The sequence below is a fragment of the Eleutherodactylus coqui genome, chromosome 1, assembly GCF_035609145.1.
Source record: "Eleutherodactylus coqui strain aEleCoq1 chromosome 1, aEleCoq1.hap1, whole genome shotgun sequence".
NCBI classification, from domain to species: Eukaryota; Metazoa; Chordata; class Amphibia; order Anura; family Eleutherodactylidae; genus Eleutherodactylus; species Eleutherodactylus coqui.
The window spans coordinates 464340352-464359355 of record NC_089837.1 but is presented as its reverse complement, the minus strand read 5'-3'; the positions used below and the strand labels follow the sequence as shown (position 1 = coordinate 464359355).

Sequence of the window (19004 nt, the reverse complement as noted above, 5' to 3'; positions counted from 1 at the left end):
AAAAAAATACATACACGGGCAATACAAATGATCTTCCCTATCTGAAACACTCAGAGCTCATATACATAAATTTGATATCAATGGAAACAGAAACTCAAAATATTTTGTTGCACAACATCAAAAATATTTTTCACATGGAGCCTGTAGTCAAGTTCCTTCCATACACATTGTAGCGTATCACAATTGGCTGATGCATTGGCTACTGTGATGCATGGTCACAGATCATGCATGGTTGTGGTAAGGGGGACATGTAGACTCTACAGTATCTTTAACACTCCCCCAAGGCGTAAAGTCCGGGAACATGGAGCCCATAGAAGAATCTCACTATCATCATGACCTACATGGCCAATCCATTTGTTTGGTAGTCTTCTATTAAGGTCACCTCTGACTTCATTGTGGAAACGGAGGTGGTGGCCTGTCCTGTTGGATGATAAAGCCTGACATTCTGACATTACGTTTTGTCGTCAAAGGGTCGAAGGCATCTTCATCACTAAACACTAAATAGTCAATGAAGCCATAAGTCTTAATTATAGTTTGCATACTCTCACAGAAAGAACATTGCCTTGCTTTGTCGTCCGGTTTCTGGGCCGGTAACAATTGCAGTTGATGGGGATACCATTGCAAACATTTGCGAAGAATCTTCCACACAGATTGGGATGTTGATTGAATTCTCTGCTTGCTCGCTCTGATAGTGGATTTCTGAGGACTTCATGTAAAACCTGCATGGACGTGCTGCTCTGTTTCTACGCCTACTGGTGGACGGTCGGATGATTTTTGCTTACAGATGCAACTTTTTTCCTTAAAATTGGAGTACTATTTATGAATTGACTGCCTGCTGGGTGGATCTTCACCAAACTTTGTTTGCAAATGATGTTGCACACTAATAATAGACTGGTAGACGTGAAAATCAAGGACATAAAACACTCTTCAGTCTTTATTGGCAGCCATTTTCTCTCATAGTCCCTTAGCGATGACACCTTTATCCTACTTCCTGCCACACCCACAGGTATTTTCCCTCATCTCAGGCCCCAGAATGTCTGTCTATAGCCTCCTACAGGCCATTCTGTGTACTGCACCTCTACACCTTATATAGTAAAGTGGTCCAACAAGTCCACTTATTGGGAGGGATTGTTGTATACCATCCAAAAACCATGTGGAGGATATTCCTAAACAAGATTCACCATGCTTACCTCAGTCTGCCTTCAGTAACATGAATTGGTAGAGGTACTAACAAAAGGTGAACGTAGGTGAGTTAAAGGGTGTTACGATTGTGTGGGCAAAGTAAGCACATGGCCCACACGATCGTGACCAAGAGAGGAATGGGTAGGCACATGGGTCACACAGGTTTCAAGCTACTGACCCTGTGCTACCAGGAGGTTGATCTGGCTCTACCTAAGCGGGGACATTGCCCCAATAAGGGCAGCCCAGCGGTCTTCGGATCTGGGCCCTAGCTGATCCTAGGAGCCACGCACCAGAACAGGACGCATTCACATGCCACATCACAGGGACTGAACAACAGGACACACAGAGCCAGATTACACAGCATACAGCAGCAAAATGCAACCACTAATAGCAGATGATAAGCTGAATATAGGTGCGAGGTGTTAGTTTGTACATTGGCCAATGAACTTTAGCTGCAAGTCCTGGCAAGGCCCCTCGTATCTTGCAGTCCGTACACTAGAAAGACACATCTACTAGAGGGCCCTAGGGGCCAACCTAGCGCAAACATAGCAAACAAACTCAGCAGACCAAACTGACACAAAATAATTGTACAAACGGACATGAACCACAAGGCACAGATCACTCAGCAAGCTGCAACAGAACAGAGAACAGGTAACAGGACACATGTCACAGATACATCCAAACCAGGGGCGTAACTATAGAGCGTGCAGGGGATGCGGTTGCACCCGGGCCAAGGAGCCTTAGGGGGCCCATAAGGCCTCTCTTCCCCAAATAGGGGGACCAGTACTATGAATAAAGCATTATAGTTGGGGGCCCTGTTACAGGTTTTGCATTGGGGCCCAGAAGCTTCAAGTTATGTCTCTGTGCAGCATGGTTTAGGTATAGGTACAGGTACAGATACAGATATAGGGGAGCCCCAGCTCACATTTTGCATCAGGGCCCCTGAGCCTTTAGTTACGCCCCTGATCCAAACAGTACAAGACACGCTTCAGACTGACCAGGAGCTGGGTTTATATGTGAGCACAGACCCAGGAGATTGGCTAGCAGGAAGTACCACACCCAGCCAGTTCAATCATTAACCCTGACAGGGCTGTGCTGCTAGGAAGCTTAGAACTACAGATCCCAGTAGCACACGCAACAAAGGGGTTATCTGCTTTTTACAATCCCTTTTTATTAAATGGGTTGCACAAAAATTACCGAATCACTAGGCAACTTGTGTCCTGTGTCTGGGACCCCCAGTAATTAGCTGTAAACTGAGGGAAGAAATAACAGCAGATGTTCAATTACTTTGCAGTGACACCACAGAGGAAACGAACCCCTTCTTGCAGATGAATGTATAGTAAGGACTCATTCTGATGACCATGTCTAATTGCGGTCCATGACAAACAAACTGGTTTTAATCCATGTGTATGTCTACTGAAACCATATGCATTGCATGCATCTTTTTTTACTTCCATGTATCATCCGTGTGTCTTTTTTTTTCTCATATGCAAAAGAATGGAATGAGACCTAATTTGTTCTTGCATTGCTTAACAATGATCTGTAAAAAATGAAGCGCGCGATGATGTCATCCATGTGTGGTCCATTTTTTTTGCAGAGCTATTAACTCAAATGGGTGACTGATGTCCAAATCAAAGCCGTATAGGACATGCTCTGATTTTTTTTTTTACATGGATCATTGGTCCGTGTAAAAAAATGCATGTCTACATAGACTCATTGACTGTAATGGATAAGTATGCTGTCCGTGTACAGTTGCAATTACAGACACCGTACGTGTGTGAAAATCGCCTGTGTGAGTAAGCCCTAGCTGTACATCCAAAGTGCGGCCGTACTGCCACCAATTGATGTACAGTTACATGCAGTGGATAGCATTGGCACGGGATCTCAGTCTGCAGCATCAGCAATGGGTGCCAGCTGTAATATACAGCCGATATCCTGCCATCACAGCTGAAATTGATGATAACTCTGATCCTGTCCATATAACTCATTAGAAGCTTAAAATCAAGGGGATCTAGGTGATAAGACAGACAAAGGAGGTTCCCTTTGTCATCACATTGTTGCCCTGCATTGTGACTATGAGGCATTGATGAGGTGTCAAAGCCTCAGTTTGCTACTGACAGGCAATAATTCTTTGGTATGAAGGGTAAACCAAATCATTAGATAAGCAATCAAAAACAGAATAAAAAATATTTAAAGTCTATTTTATAAAAGTGTTCACATTAAGCAAAAAAATGACATAAAAGTGCTTTTTTTAAGCAAAATTCACTGTAATCGTAGCACCCTGTTCATAAAGTTAATACATGATGAATGATGTAAAGCGTATGCTAAAAAATAGCAGATTTTTTCCCCATCCTCCCTCCCAAAAAAATATAATTATTAATTGGTGCTTTGGAAGTTAAACCTATTTTGGGTATATTGGGGTGCTGATTACAAACCCAGAACCAGTTTTGTACAAACATCCCTAGTTTTTGAGATATGGGAAGAAATGACATAATTCCCTTACATTTAGGATTTATAATTAATATTGAAGCATTTTGCTTTTCAAAACATAATTTCAAAGACATTTCGGTGTAGTTTATTAATTCCGAGGAAGGTTAGGATACTTTTGACCACTTATGACATCATAACGCCTCCATTCTTATCATTACAGTGATTTTTTACACTGTCTACAGTTTGGGCTTTGATTGCATATCACTAGAGATGAGAGAGTATACTCGCTAAAGGCAATTGCTCGAGCGAGCATTGCCTTTAGCGAGTACCTGCCCGCTCGAGACAAAATGTTCGGGTGCCGGCGGCGGGCAGGGAGCTGCGGGGGAGAGCGGGGCGGAATGGAGGGGAGATCTCTCTCTCCCTCTCTCCCCCCCGCTCCCTCCTGCTGACAGCCGCTACTCACCGCTTCCCTGCGCCGGCACCCGAACCTTCCGTCTTGAGCGGAGAGATACTCGCTAAAGGCAATGCTCGCTCAAGCAATTGCCTTTAGCGAGTATACTCGCTCATCTCTACATATCATATGCATTCCCTGGGCAGAACATGGAAAAACTCAAAGCAAGGATGTATACTGGTCCCCAGATTAATCAGCTCATAAATGCCTCAGATTTCATAAATTCAAGGTTGAGTTTTGTGTCTGGTCTGTGTTTGTTCTAGTTTTCGACTTTCTTGGCAACCATAAGACAGACAACTACTCTGAATTAGTACAGGACGAGCTCTCCAATTTTAAAAAACTTGGCAGCAACGTGAGCATCAAGATCCACTACCTTTGCAGCAACTTGGATTGCTTTCCAGAAAATCTTGGTGACTCCAGCAAAGAAAAATATTCCTCCAAGACATAAAAACTATGAAAGAGATACATCCAGGATTGGATACCGACATGATGGCATATTATTGCTCAAGCTTTCAGCAAGACTGTCCTGGTTGATCCCGCACTAGACAGGTCCTACAAAAGAAGTTTTTGTGTGTTGAATGACTGATATATTTTAAAACAAAGTTATACTCTTGGGTTGAAATATGCTAATTTGGTATTATGTATTTGTTTTAAATCTATATATATAAAGACGAAAGCCCTCACTGATTCACTGACTGACTGACTGACTCGCCACTAATTCTCCAACTTCCGGATGTCTTAGAAACTTGAAATTTGGCACAAGCATAGATTATCTCCAAAATAGGAAAAGTTAATGGGTCCCAACTCGATTATTCAATTCCAGTGCAAAAGAACTAGCGTCCAAATTTTATGTACAGAATCTAATTCTCTCACTCTCTGATGTCATAGAAACATGAAATTTGGCACAAGCATTGATTATGTCATGAATAGGAAAAGCTAACGGGTCCCAACTCAATTATTCAATTCTAGCGCAAAAGAATTAGGGTCCAAATTTTACGTACGGAATCTAAATCTCTCACTTCTCAATATCATAGAAATTTGAAATTTGGCACGGGCATTGATTATGTCATAAATAGGAAAAGCTAACTCGATTATTCAATTCTAAGCACAAAAGAATTAGCGTCCAAATTTTACGTACGTAATCTAATTCTCTCACTTCCTGATGTCATTTTATATAAAGGAATTGTCGCATGGTTACCTCCACGTGGTGTTTCCTGGGTAACGCAAAGAACCATGCAAAATGGTGAATATATTTTTTTCCTCGGTATCTCTAAAGTAACCACGACTTCATAAGATTTTCCGTGTGAACACCACATAAACACCAGTACCAAATTAACTCGGGCGAAGCCAGGTATATCAGCTAGTATTGTATGTTTGTTGCAACAGTACAATATTGAGGCTATTATTAATAATATCAGTTTTTGAAAATAATGCCATTAAAGATCCCGAATTTTGAAGAACTATCGGTTGAAAGAGCATATAATGTAAATATGTTGTATCTCCAAAACCAAAGCTGATTGGGCAAAACTAGTGTTAGATTTGGAATTCAACACCTCAAATATACTCAAGAATAGTTCTAACTTCTAAAGGGGAAGTACCAAAAATGACATTTGTCACATATCCACAGGATAGGGGACAAAAGTCTGATCGTGGGGGTCTTACTGCTGAAACTCCCATTGATTCCGAGAACAGGGATCCTGTGTTTTCATCCCTGCGGGGTTGCTGCACATCAGATTAAGTGGAGCAGCGAATGCACATGCAAGATTATGCATGCTCCATTCATTTCAATGTGGCTCACAAAAATCACAGAATCATGGAAGCAGCAGAAGTAATTGCTGAACCATTTGCCATAATCTTTGAAAATTCCTGGAGAACAGGAGAAGTCCCAGAAGATTGGAAAAGGGCAATGTTGTCCCCATCTTCAAAAAAGGGAAGAAGGTGGATCCAGGAAACTACAGGCCTGTGAGCCTGACTTCTATACCAGGAAAGATCTTTGAACAAATTATTTAACAGCATGTATGCAAGTACTTGAATGAGAATGGTGTAATTAACCAGAGCCAGCATGGGTTTGTAACAAACAAGTCACGCCAGACAAATCTAATTTCCTTCTATGACAGAATCACTGACTGGGTTGATCGGGGAAGTGCGGTAGATATAGTATATCTTGACTTTAGTAAAGCATTTGAAAAAGGTATCTCATACCGTGCATATCGAAAAAATGAGCAAATATGAGATGGACAAGGCAACTGCTTGGTAGATTCACAACTAGCTAAATGATCATACTCAAAGAGTGGTCAGAAATGGTTACACATCCAACTGGGAGATTGTCTTCAGTGGGGTACCACAAGGTTCTGCCCTGGGCCTGAACATTTTTATAAATGATCTGGAAGAGGGAATTGAGGGAAAACTGATAAAATTTGCAGACAGCACAAAACTAGGAGGGATAGCTAACACTAGGGAAGAGAGAGAAAGGATTCAAAAAGATCTAGACAAGCTTGAACAGTGGGTGGCGACTGACAGAATGGTATTTAACAAGGAGAAATGCAAAGTCCTACATCTGGGCAAGAAAAATGAAAAAAGCACAGAATGTGAGGATTTGGGCTAAGCAGCAGCATATGTATACTAAAAAATCACAGGCTGAACCTGAGTCAACAGTGTAATGCAGTAGCAAAAAGAGCAAACACAATTCGGGGATGTATTAAGAGAAGCTTAGAGTCTAGATCCCATGAGGTAATTATTTCCATCTACTCTTCCTTAGTCAGAACTCATCTGGAATACTGTGTCCAGTTCTGCCCCCCCCCCCTCCCGCTGTCCCGCCCCCCTCTTAAAAAAGACTTAGAGAAACTAGAGCAAGTTCCGAGAAGAACTACCAGGATGGTGAGCGGTCCGCAAACCATGTCCTATGAGGAACAGTTAAAAAATCTAGGAATGTTTAGCTTGCAGAAAAGAAGGCTGAGAGGTGACTTAATAGCTATCTACAAATATCTGAGGGGCTGTCACACTGCACGGGATCAGCCCTATTCTCATTCGTACAAGGAAAGACCAGAAGCAATGGGATGAAACTGAAAGAGAGGAAAAAAACATTTTGATAATGAGGGTGATCAGTGAGTGGAACAGGTTGCCATGGGATTCCACAATTCTACCCTGTATATATAAGTAATGGTCATAAATGTGACATTTCTATAGAAATATATTATTGTCTATGTGCTGTCCCAGCAGGCAAAATAATGTCTCTATTATCTAGCTAGGTGGTCAATTTTAAGCAAGCCTTGAAATACATGCAATATTTTTGATTAATGGAAATAACAAAATAATTGCTCATTTTGCCTTGAATGCATTCAGAGCTGTGTGAGTGCATTAGTATCCGTCTTATTATTACCAACAAAAAAGCAGAAAGGTCACCATGGACCTTTAAATAACCTCAGTTGTCAGGCAGCTTCATGCGTGTGCCACATCTATTTCCATGGCTGAATGCCCAACTACATAGCAAAACTAGTCAGACATCATAAATGTATCCATGTGCCATTCCAAAATCCAATGGAATGATCATCTATGCACTAAAAGAGACCAAGCTCCAAAGGGTATTGTTCTTATGCTATTCAGTTCTGTTAATACTTAGTTAATCCATTTCCTGCCAAATAATGAAATCTTGATGAAGTAATTGAGATCACTTCTAAGCTAATCTTTATGCTAAGGAGACCAGAAAAGGAAATTCAGCACTCAGTGCCTTAAAGGGGTTGTATCAAAAATGACTTTTATCACCTGTCCATAGGATAGGTAATAAAAGTTTGATCGGTAGAGTTTTCTCTGCTGAGTCCCCACAGCAATCCAGAGAGCAGTGCCACTCCATTTATTTTCAATGGGACTGCTGGAGATAGCCGCATGCCTGCACTCCGCTATTTTTATGAGCCACATTGAAATGAATTTTAGCAACGCCATGTATGTGTAACCGCCGCTCCATCCAATCTGATGTGTAGCAACCCACGGTGATGAGAAGAGGAGGACATGGAATCCACGTTCTTGCAATCGGTGGGAGTCTTGCAAATTGTAATCACCTGGCATCAAATCATTACATAAAAGCTTGCAGATATTATTTGCTGTTTGGACAAAGCATCAGACTACGCAAAAATGGGACTAACCTTGGTTTTGCTGCACAATCCTGATCCCTGGAACAGAATTTGACATAAACCATTGAAACTATGGAAAGTCCGGCCTTGTGCTTAACATTATGACCATATGTATACTTTATTGCCACAATCTACCAATGTCACAAAAGAAGAAATAACCTCAAGCTGTTTCTGTGAACACTCAATTCAGTAGAGCACACTTGTCAAACACAAGGCCCATGGCCCGAATCCAACCCACCCCCTCTCCTGACCACTGATGTCTGCGCAAAGGTGACAGGTCAGCGGTGACAGACTTAGCACTGTGCCACTGGACTGGAGCTGCAAGTGGGGAGAGTGTAAAGCCTGTAGGGATGCTGCCTGACCAGAGGCTATTAATGGGGTTGCTATTGGTCTCTGGCTGGGCAGTTTCCCTGGTACTACTATGGGGGGGGGGGGGTCACTATTACTACTGGGACCACTATAGAGGACACTCTTATTACCGGGGTCCATATGGGGTCACTATTACCACTGGTGCCTCTATGGGGGTGAATATTACTACTGGGACCACAATAAAGGTCACTATCACTATTGGGACCACAATGGGGGTCACTATCACTACTAGGGCCACTATGGGATCACTATTACTACTGAGGCCACTATGGGGAAGACTGTTACTAATGGGGCCACTATGGAGATCATTGTTAATACTAACGCCACTATGGGGATCACTGTTACTACTGAAGCCACTATGGGGATCACTATTACTACTGGGGCCACTATGGGCATCACTGTTAATACTAGGGCCACTATGGGATCACTATTACTACTGAAGCCACTATGGAGATCACTATTAATACTGGGGCCACTATGGGCATCACTGTTAATTCTGGAGCCACGATGAGGGTCACTATTAGAGTTCATTCACACAGGCATAAGCACATTTTGATAAAAAAAATATGCTGCATAGTCGCGCAACAAAAAAATCAATTGTGCCATAGTTTTTCGGCTCTAGGGTGTTTTATGTGCATTAATACACTATGTATTTTCACATGCAAAAAAGAACACAGACAGGCTCAATAAAAGGGTGCGGAAATGTGCAGTGATTACGCAGGTTACCTGCGTTTTCACTCCATACTTGCCCCCGCGCATTGACTTCAATGGCCTATTACGGTGTGTAACGCAAAGAAGCATGGCACAAGTGCAAAGTGTTGATGAATAACCATTCATATGTCTAATGGGGAGCGGTTTCTTAGTACTATACTTGCACATAGATAAGATATATAGAGGGTGTCAGGACAACTGATATGTGTAGTGTACCATGCAGGCTTAGGCCTTAGTCAGACGGGCGTTTTTTCGCGCGATTTGCGGATCGCATGACGGATGCGCATCCGCAAATCGCGTGACCGGTGCGCGCAAGTCGCCCGCAAATCGCCCGAAAATCTGCTCCTAGCCGCGTTTCATTAGAAACGGGCCGGAGCTGTCCAGCGCATTGCATTCAATGGAGACGGCAATACAGCCGTCTCCATTGAAAGCAATGCGCTGCGGGCGAGCCCGGGATGAATTGTCGGTAAGGGCTTAAATATATAAGCCCTTACCTGCAATTCATCCTAAAATGTGTAAAAATAAAAAAAAATTGTATGCTCACCTGCCTGCAGCCGGAGCTCCGAGCGGCCGTCCTGCAGTGGGTGTGAAGGGGGTGTGAGTCAGACCTGCCCCCTGATTGGCTCAGCGCTGAGCCAATCAGAGGCATGCCTCACTCACACCCATTCATGAATTCATGAATGGATGTGAGTCAGACCTGCCCCTGATTGGCTCAGCGCTGAGAGGCAGCAGTCACTCACCCATTCATGAATTCATGAATGAGTGTGTGAGTGTTTTCAGCCTCTGATTGGTCAGGCTGTGACCAATCAGAGGCAGATCATTCAGCAGGCGGGGATTTTAAAGCCCCGCCGGCTGAATAGTGCCAAGAAGCAGTTCAGGAGAACTGACAGCGGCCGCGGCTGGACTCCCGCTGCAGCGGAAAGGTGAGTATACAATTTTTTTTTATTTTAACACATTTTAGGATGAATTGCAGGGAAGGGTTTATATATTTAACCCCTTCCCGACAATTCACCCCGCGCACGCCGGCAGCCCATTGCTTTCAATGGAGCGGCTGTATTGCCGCTCCATTGAATTCAATGGGCAAACATCGTTCTTCTCTGCCACAGCTGTTCCAGCTGTGGCAGAGAAGAATGATTTGTCTTCTGTATGTTCTCAGTGGGGCCGGCGCTGCTGCCGCCGGCCCCATTGAGCGCATATACAGAAGCGAACAGGAATCGCAGATCGCAGATAGGTGCGATCTGCGATTTTTTGTTCTATAATTTATCGGACGAGCGCATAAAAAGCGCTCATGTGTCCGATACCATTGCAAAGCAATGGTTTTAAAAAATCGCCGGACGCATGCGCATGCGCAAATCGCGGCAAAAAACGCCCGTCTGACTAAGCCCTTACAGCCTATTTTTAACACCATATTTCAATTGCCCTGCACCTCCGAAGTGCATCACACTGGCACTGACACCTTAAGCTGCCCCAGCATTTAAAGCCACATTGCTTGTTACAAAAATATTGATAAACACAAGGTATTGGCATACATAAGCTCACGACCCACGTCAAGAGTCCTCGTTCTCTTGTGAGTCCCTACACTAGTATTCAAAGGAGTCACAGAAAAAAAAATCTGTAAAATCACAGAAAACGGCCATATACTTACCAATGTACTAACAGAAGATAGAAGGGCAGGTAAAAAACACTTTGGCTGTCTGCATGTTGAGGGAGATGGTGTTTTTACCTGCCCTATCTTCTATTAGTACATTGGTAAGCGTATATGGCCATTTTCTGTGATTTTACATTGGAAAATCTGTAGCAAAATCCATGTAATTTCCAAATTATGTGGATTTGGATGCCCATTTTGGTGCATATTTGCAGTGGATTTCATCCATTCAGTATAAGAGGTGAAGCCAGCTGCAGTTCCTCACCAAAATCTCCCTCAAAATTTGCAGGAATGGTTCAGATTTTGACATGCTTTTTGATGCAGAAATGATGCAGATTTTCCACACCATTTCCTCTCCATATGACCATACCCTTAAACACAAAGGGCTTAAGTCCAAATCTGGGCAGAGGCAATAATTGCATAGAGTTGTATATTTTCTCCAGCTCATCAAAATGACGGCATGTTGAAAAATGTAATAGTCTTTCTATTGAACTGGCCTTAATGTCCAAATAGCAAAATGAGATTGTGAACTCCACTGAGGTCAGAGACTGAGTGTAGCATCTAAGCACTAAAAATGATAAATATAATTTACGCTTGCATATTAAGGGCTTGGTCACACGAGCGTTTATTGGTCCGATCTGCAGACGCGCTTGCGATCTGCAGATCTATAGAACCAATGCATCCCAATGGAAGCAGGCACATGTCCGTTTTTTATGCGGATGTGCGATAAATTATAGGACACAACGATTCGCAGAACGCGCCTATCTGCGTTCTGCGAATCGTTGTGTTCTATATATGCGCTCAATGGGACAGGCAGCAGCAGCGCCGACCCCATTGAGAACATATACTAAGATTGTTCTCCTCTGCCACAGCTGTGCCACAACTGTGGCAGAGAAGAACAATGTTCTCCCATTGAAGTCAATGGAGCCGGCAATACAGCCGGCTCCATTGAAAGCAATGGGCTGCTGGCAAGCGCTGGATGAATTTTCGGGGAAGGGCTTTAAATATAAGCCCTTCCCTGAAAACCATCTAGAAAATGTGTAAAAATTAAAAAAAACTATACTCACCTTTTTCCTGCAGCCGGAGTTCAGCCGCGTCCGGCCGTTCTCCTAAAGTGCTCTCTGTAGTATTTTAAATCCCCGCCTGCTGAATGGGCTGCCTGTGATTGGTCACAGCCCTCACCAATCAGAGGCAGCTCTCACTCACCCATTCATGGATTCATGAAAGGGTGAGTGAGTGCTGCTTCTGATTGGCTGAGTGCAGGGACCAATCAGAGGCAGCTCTCAGCTATTGAATGATTGGAATGGATTAATAAATAATCTGTTCTTCTATCTGTGGTATCTGCAGAGGAAAAGTCTTTTGGATAGGCGATGAGAGGGGAATTCCTCTTCCGACACTTATATAAATTCTTTTGTATTTTTGGATAACACTTTATTAGCCGCTGAGACTGATTGAGCACTTATTCCCAGTCTCATTTTTTGGGGGTTCCTCCCATGTATGAATAAGAACTTAAAGGGATTGTCCAGAATTGTAGAAACATGGCTACTTATTTCCAAAAACAGCACAAATGTTCACAGATTCTATGATGTGTTTCTACTCTGTTACATTCACTTCAATAGAGCTGAGCTGCAATAGCAAACACAAGCCATGGACAAAGATTGCTGCTATTTTGAGAAGAAAGTAGCCATGTTTTTCTAATCCAGGATAATCCTTTTATTGGTGTGATCTGCTCAAACTGGATGCCCTGTTTCATATATAGAAAAATATTCTGAGTATTTTATATGCACAATGTGTAGTTAAAGTAAGTATAATTATGGTGCCAAACTTACCAATTTATTTGCAGGGACTGAATTACCTCCCTGTGTAGCACCTTCCAGCATTTGATAAGAGCCGCCGGTTTAGTAGCCATACAGGACACTGGAAAGTAGTCAGGATAGCCAGGAGTTGTTACCGGGAAGTCTCAGGTCACAGTACAGATGGAGGAGCCGTGGGTAGCATTGTTGGAAAGAAAGCCAGGAGTCGTTATCAGAAAGCCTCAGGTCGTGGTAGAGATGGAGGAGGTGGGTAGCATTATCGTAAAGAAAGCCAGGAGTCATTATCAGAAAGCCTCAGGTCGTGGTAGAGATGGAGGAGGCGGGTAGCATTGTCGGAAAGAAAGCCAGGAGTCGTTATCGGGAAGTCTCAGGTCACAGTATAGATAGAGGAGGCAGGTAGCATTGTCAGGAGGAAAACCAGGGGTCGTTATTGGGGAGTCTCAGGTTGCTTGTAGTGCAGAAAAAGTAGAGGTGCTAGATCACAGCTGTAGAGCACAATAATCACGTGCTGGTGCAGTGACAAGGGCAGGCTTTATAATGAGTCTGATTAGAAGCAAGGCAGAGTGAGGACAGGGAGGCAGGAACTAGTTGAACAGAAGCATGAAAGAAGGCTAGGTTCAGCAGAGGAGCTTGTCCATCAAGCTGAATAGCTCACTGGGGAGAGACACCGTCCAGAGCACAGGAGGTCCCAGGTTCAAGACCTGACACCCTGGGACAGAAACAGGGTTAGCCACTGAGGAAGACAACCTACTTATGTTTACTCACTGCCGAGCTAAATAACATATAACAGGATATACAAATAGTATTTAAACATCATTTGGAAAAGCTATACAATATCATACTCATCAGCCAACAATCTGAGTTGTGCTGATTCATCTGTCAACCCTAAAGGTTGATACTAGACTATCATGGATGGCAACTCTATAGTCATTCTGTCCTCACTTGTGGGGTGAGGCCTCTTCTCTCTAGGGAGAGTCTACTAAGTACAAATATCTTATGGCCCTTTTACACAAGACGATTATTGTTCAGAATGGTTCAGATTCCTGTGATAATTGTCCTGTGTAAACACATTGCTCAGAATTGTTCAGTTTATGTATGCAGAAAACTGAACGATGTGTCGTTCAATGTAAACAGCAGTTTGTCACTTTGAACAACTGTCTGCTTACTGTGAATAGACTTGGCTGGGGGGAGAACGCTCTCCGGCACGCTCCACCTCCATGCCGGCAGCGCTGTGACCGATGCCAACATTACTCGCTCCTGTCTAAGCGCACAGGAGCGAGCATCACTGGGATGAGTGTCGGGCATCATTTGCCCAACATTTCGCCCCATGTAAATGGGGCTTTATTCAGGAATGTAAAGAATGTTCAACTAAGTGAATGGTAAAACCAATGAACCCTTCAGCTAAAGAATCCTAAAGCCAATTAACCTTACTCTGCAATCACCATTAGTATACAGCACCTTAGTTAATTGAACAACAGCAGCACAGTAAATGCAATGTATTTCTAGTATTGGTATATTTATCATATTGTAAATTCAGCATACAATAACAAATGTATTTTCTTTTCAATCAATAGATCCGGAGACGTAGACCTACTCCGGCCACACTTGTCCTGAGCAGCGACCAGTCTTCACCAGGTAATCGTCATATCAGCAAAAACGGTTTATTTACTAAATTTAGGTTTAATGTTTTTTTCTACAAAGAATTCAGATGACATCAATACATTCTATTTACAATTATAGATTTATGTTACAAAATGTTAATTTTCATACATATTTTCAATACCGTCAGCATAGCCTCATACTGATGGCCTGTGTCTGGTGGCCCTTTAAATATAGGAAACCACACTTCTCCATCTCATTGTCTATCACATTATTTCTAAATTGGAGTCTTATTGGGGATCAGCTGGTGCTTTATATCAAGTGATATTGTATGTATTTGGCTGTATGAATGTTTTGCTCCTTTTGGCAATAATTGACTGTAAATACTGATGGCTATATGACTATAACTGGCACTGCCTACATAAACATGGCAAGATATGCTTGGCATATGCTTGAATTCAGAGCGCACCACACAAGTGTGGATTACATATTGTATGTAAAACGCCAGATATCATCTGAGAATATTATTTTATGCCAGACTACAAGAAATATAAGAGGCTAGATGCTTTATTTCAATGTCTATTGATATCTATTGGAAACTTTGGTTCAGCATATGTGGTAAAACGGGATGGGGACGATAATTGGGACAGATGATTCTTTGCCCGATGGTGGCCATTATCGTGCAAGTCACTCCCCAACCAGCTACTCAAAAAGGGAAATATGGGGTGATGGTAAAGGACTGGTCTCTGTTTCCTGGTATGGTAGTATAGTGTAGTGCACAATTATTAATAATCTAATCAAAGTCCAGTCCTGATGGTGGTAGCTGTAGTGCTTGCTCCCTATTGTGGGTTGTTATACCATAGACCTGGAGTCTGTAGCCTTTCTTTAGCTCTGTAATGCCTATTGTGGGTTTTCATCATGGCAATGGAGTCTGCAGACTTCACAAACGATTTGTCCATCAATGACATGAACCTTGAAGTTGGCTGTGAGTTACTGATCCCTAAACAAGCTTAACTTGTTTGCACTACACTACTCTCCTATAGACTGAAATGGAAACTTCGAAATAAATGCAGGAACTTTTATGAACTTGTCTCCTCCCACAGCTGGATGCTAAATTGGCTGAAGTGTGGTAAGCTGAAATACTGGGCTGTTTTATCTCTCACTAAACTAGACTTCACTTAAGCCACCCCCTTCAAGGTTTCGAACAATAATAAAGTGCATAATGCATTTACAGGCATATACATAGAGTCTCCAAGGGAGCATGCAGTGACAGTACTGGGACACTACATATACATAAGAATGAAAGATGTTACCTGCTTGAAATACCTATGTAAAAATCCATTTATATGTTCCTCTATATAGAAATCCTATTTAGGACTTTTCAAATCCAATACAAATACAAAGAGTTGATATAGTTCTATGGCTGAGATGTGAACGACTGTAGCATAATCCTATATATTTCTACTAATTAATGTGGCGTACATATAAGAAAGAGCATACTGTATATTGTTTTTTCATGGTTTGAAGCCCTCAACATCAACTAACAGCATTATCCCTGTCCAGCTGCCTTTTTTAGGGAACAGTTGTTTACCTGTTGTTCGCACGGAAACTTTTATGAAGTTGTGGTGACTTTAGAGGAACCAAGGAATAAAATATGTATACACATAGAGGAGCATTAGATTCTCCTCAGGCTGCATGTGCTGATGTCCCTCTGCAGATTGTGCCACCTCTCTCACTCTCCTCACTTAGGACCTAAAGAATGCTCACACCAAATTTCACGCTTGTACAACACCGGGAAGTTACATTACATAGAGGGTCACTTACTTTTGCACTTAGTATTGAATAATCAAGATGTGACCCCTTTACTTTTCCTATATAAGACCTAAAGAATGCTTGTGCCAAATTTCATGCTTGTACAACACCGGGAAGTTACATTACATAGGGGTGCACTTACTTTTGCAATTAGCATTGAATAATCGAGTTGTGACCCCTTTACTTTTCTTATTTTAGACCTTACTTATCCTATTTAGGACCTAAAGAATGCTCTTGCCAAATTTCCTGTTTGTATGACACCGGGAATTTATATTACATAGGGGTGCAGTTACTTTTCCAATTAGCATGAAATAATTGAGTTGCAATCCCTTTGCTTTTCCTATTTATGGCCTAAAGAAAGCTCGTGCCAAATTTCACTTTTGTACGACAGCAGGAATTTACATTACATAAGAGTGCACTTACTTTTGCCCTTAGTATTGAATAATCGAGTTGTGACCCCTTTACTTTTCCTATTTAGGAGCTAAAGAATGGTCGTGCCAAATGTCATGTTTGTACAAGACTAGGAAGTTAGAGAATTAGTGGTGAGTCAGTCAGTGAGTGAGTCGGTCAGTGATGGCTTTCACCTTTATATAGATAGATAGATAGATAGATAGATAGATAGATAGATAGATAGATAGATAGATATGAGATAGATAGATATGGGATAGATAGATATGGGATAGATAGATATGGGATAGATAGATAGATATGAGATAGATAGATAGATATGAGATAGATAGATAGATATGAGATAGATAGATAGATAGATAGATAGATAGATAGATAGATAGATAGATAGATAGATAGATAGATAGATAGATAGATAGATATGAGATAGATAGATAGATAGATAGATAGATAGATAGATAGATAGAAGGCAAGTTATGTTAAGAAAATGTCAAATTGACATGCACAAAGTTAACTATCAAGTTCAACCAGGGAAAGCGAGAGAATATAAGTGAAAGGTAAGAACTTTTAAGTACACAATGTCAACTTCACCAGACCTCTTTAACTCAGGGTATCTACGAGGCGCAAGCCCATCGTGCAGCCATTGGTCACCGGGGAGTGTGAGGTTTCGGGCACATGCAGTTAATGCAGCGTGGAAATCCATCCTTAAACATCCATATGGAATATTGCAAGAATTGTACATCTATGTAAAATTAAGCATCTCTAATTGGCTGCACAGGTCCTGGAACTCTATTTAATGTACTGTGAATATCGCTACATAGGCTTGCTTGCCCATTTAGACAAGTGGGATGCCCATTTGTATAGAGGGCTCACATTCTAAAAAGGAGCATCTACTGGCTTGTTTTTCTGTTAGATGTCCTGAATTGTACAGGCTATCCCATTGACAGATTCCCTTTAAGAAGAAATTGGAGATGCTTGTTCAACGTCTACATCAAATGCACAAAATAAGACAACCTGATTAGTTCCAATGTTCTCAGGTTATTTTTACCTCCATAGACGTTAAACATGCTGATTAGTTCCAATGTTTTCAGTTTTTATTTTTACCTGTATAGATGTTATATACCAGACTTGTAGAACTGAATTTAATGAGTTATTACTTATGAAACATTGGGCATTTCATGCATAAGCCTCAGTTCGGCTTATCTACTAGTTTTTATACTTGAGCCCTTGTGTATTGCAGTTATAAGGCAGTACTATTAAAAGGTTAATACAAACCCAGAATTCCCCGGTATGCCTCAGGTGTACCTGCTTTGTAAAGTTGAACTAATTGCCCTCCTTTCTATCTCACTAATAAGGCCACCTGTTTCACCCCTTTCGCATTCAAGGATGCTTGAATGGTTGGAAGGCAAAAAACACCTTAATTTGTAAACATAACTATGTCATTACTTAAGGGGAAATCTTTTCTTAACTCTTTATCAGTGTATGACCCATATTTGATATTGGTCTCCTTGCAGATCCTTACTGGGGGTACCAGTTATGAGGGGTTAATCGTAGCATCTGCTTCTTCTAATTGGCTCTGTTTTGTTCTTCAAGTCTTCTTGAGTTGATTTCATTTTAGGGAGTGCTAAAGGCGAATGGCAAGATGGTATATTCTGCTTGACCTGGTTGGTGAAGGGTAGAAATTAGTGTTTACAGCAGTGAATTGTTTGGTCTAAAACAACCACTTGTTGACCAATCAGCATTGTAAAACAAGTTTGTTTCCATTGCTAAATTATATGTGTCCGAATTAAACAATGTGGCTAATGAACACTTTTGCTTATCCGCATTATGGACTCCATTAGAGTATAGTAGAGATGAGCGAGTATACTCGCTAAGGCACATTACTCGAGCGAGTAGTGCCTTAGCCGAGTATCTCCCCGCTCGTCTTTAAAGATTCGGGGGGCGGCGCGGGTGACAGGTGAGTTGCGGCGGGGAGCGGGTGGGAGAGAGGGAGAGAGAGATCTCTCCTCCGTTCCTCCCCGCTCTCCCCCGCCGCCCCCGAATCTTTAGAGACAAGTGGGGAGATACTCGGTTAAGGCACTACTCGCTCGAGTAATGTGCCTTACTGAGTATACTCGCTCATCTCTAGAGTATATGTACATAGACTTGCAGATGTAATCAGTTCTTCTGGTTTCTTCTGTCACTGTCTTTAGGGACCACAATTAAGCAGCTGAGGGACATGGGGTGCAGACGTAGCCTTGGCATTTAGACCCTGGCACCTAAAGAGTCTCAAAGGTCTCCCTGCCTCACAAGAAGACATCATCATTAAAAATTGCACATGGTAGTTGGTGTCTCTGTTAAGAGATTTTTTATTGGGGGCCAGGAGCTTTAAGTTATGTATCTGAAGATAAGGGAAGTTTACCTGTAGACATTACTCTATGCAATATTTTCCCAAAAGACATGAATGCCAGACTTCA

At 42.0% G+C, this 19004-nt stretch overlaps 1 protein-coding gene across 2 annotated transcripts in view; it reads left to right on the top strand.

The window, feature by feature from the left end:
• The window catches only part of PPP1R1A (protein phosphatase 1 regulatory inhibitor subunit 1A), a 151618-nt gene that overhangs the window by 81888 nt on the left and 50726 nt on the right, over positions 1 to 19004 (top strand). For both annotated transcript variants that reach the window (XM_066593859.1, XM_066593851.1), the window contains exon 2: positions 14304 to 14364. In XM_066593859.1, the coding sequence (XP_066449956.1) occupies positions 14304 to 14364 (61 nt within the window). The remainder of the gene's footprint in view (positions 1 to 14303; positions 14365 to 19004) is intronic.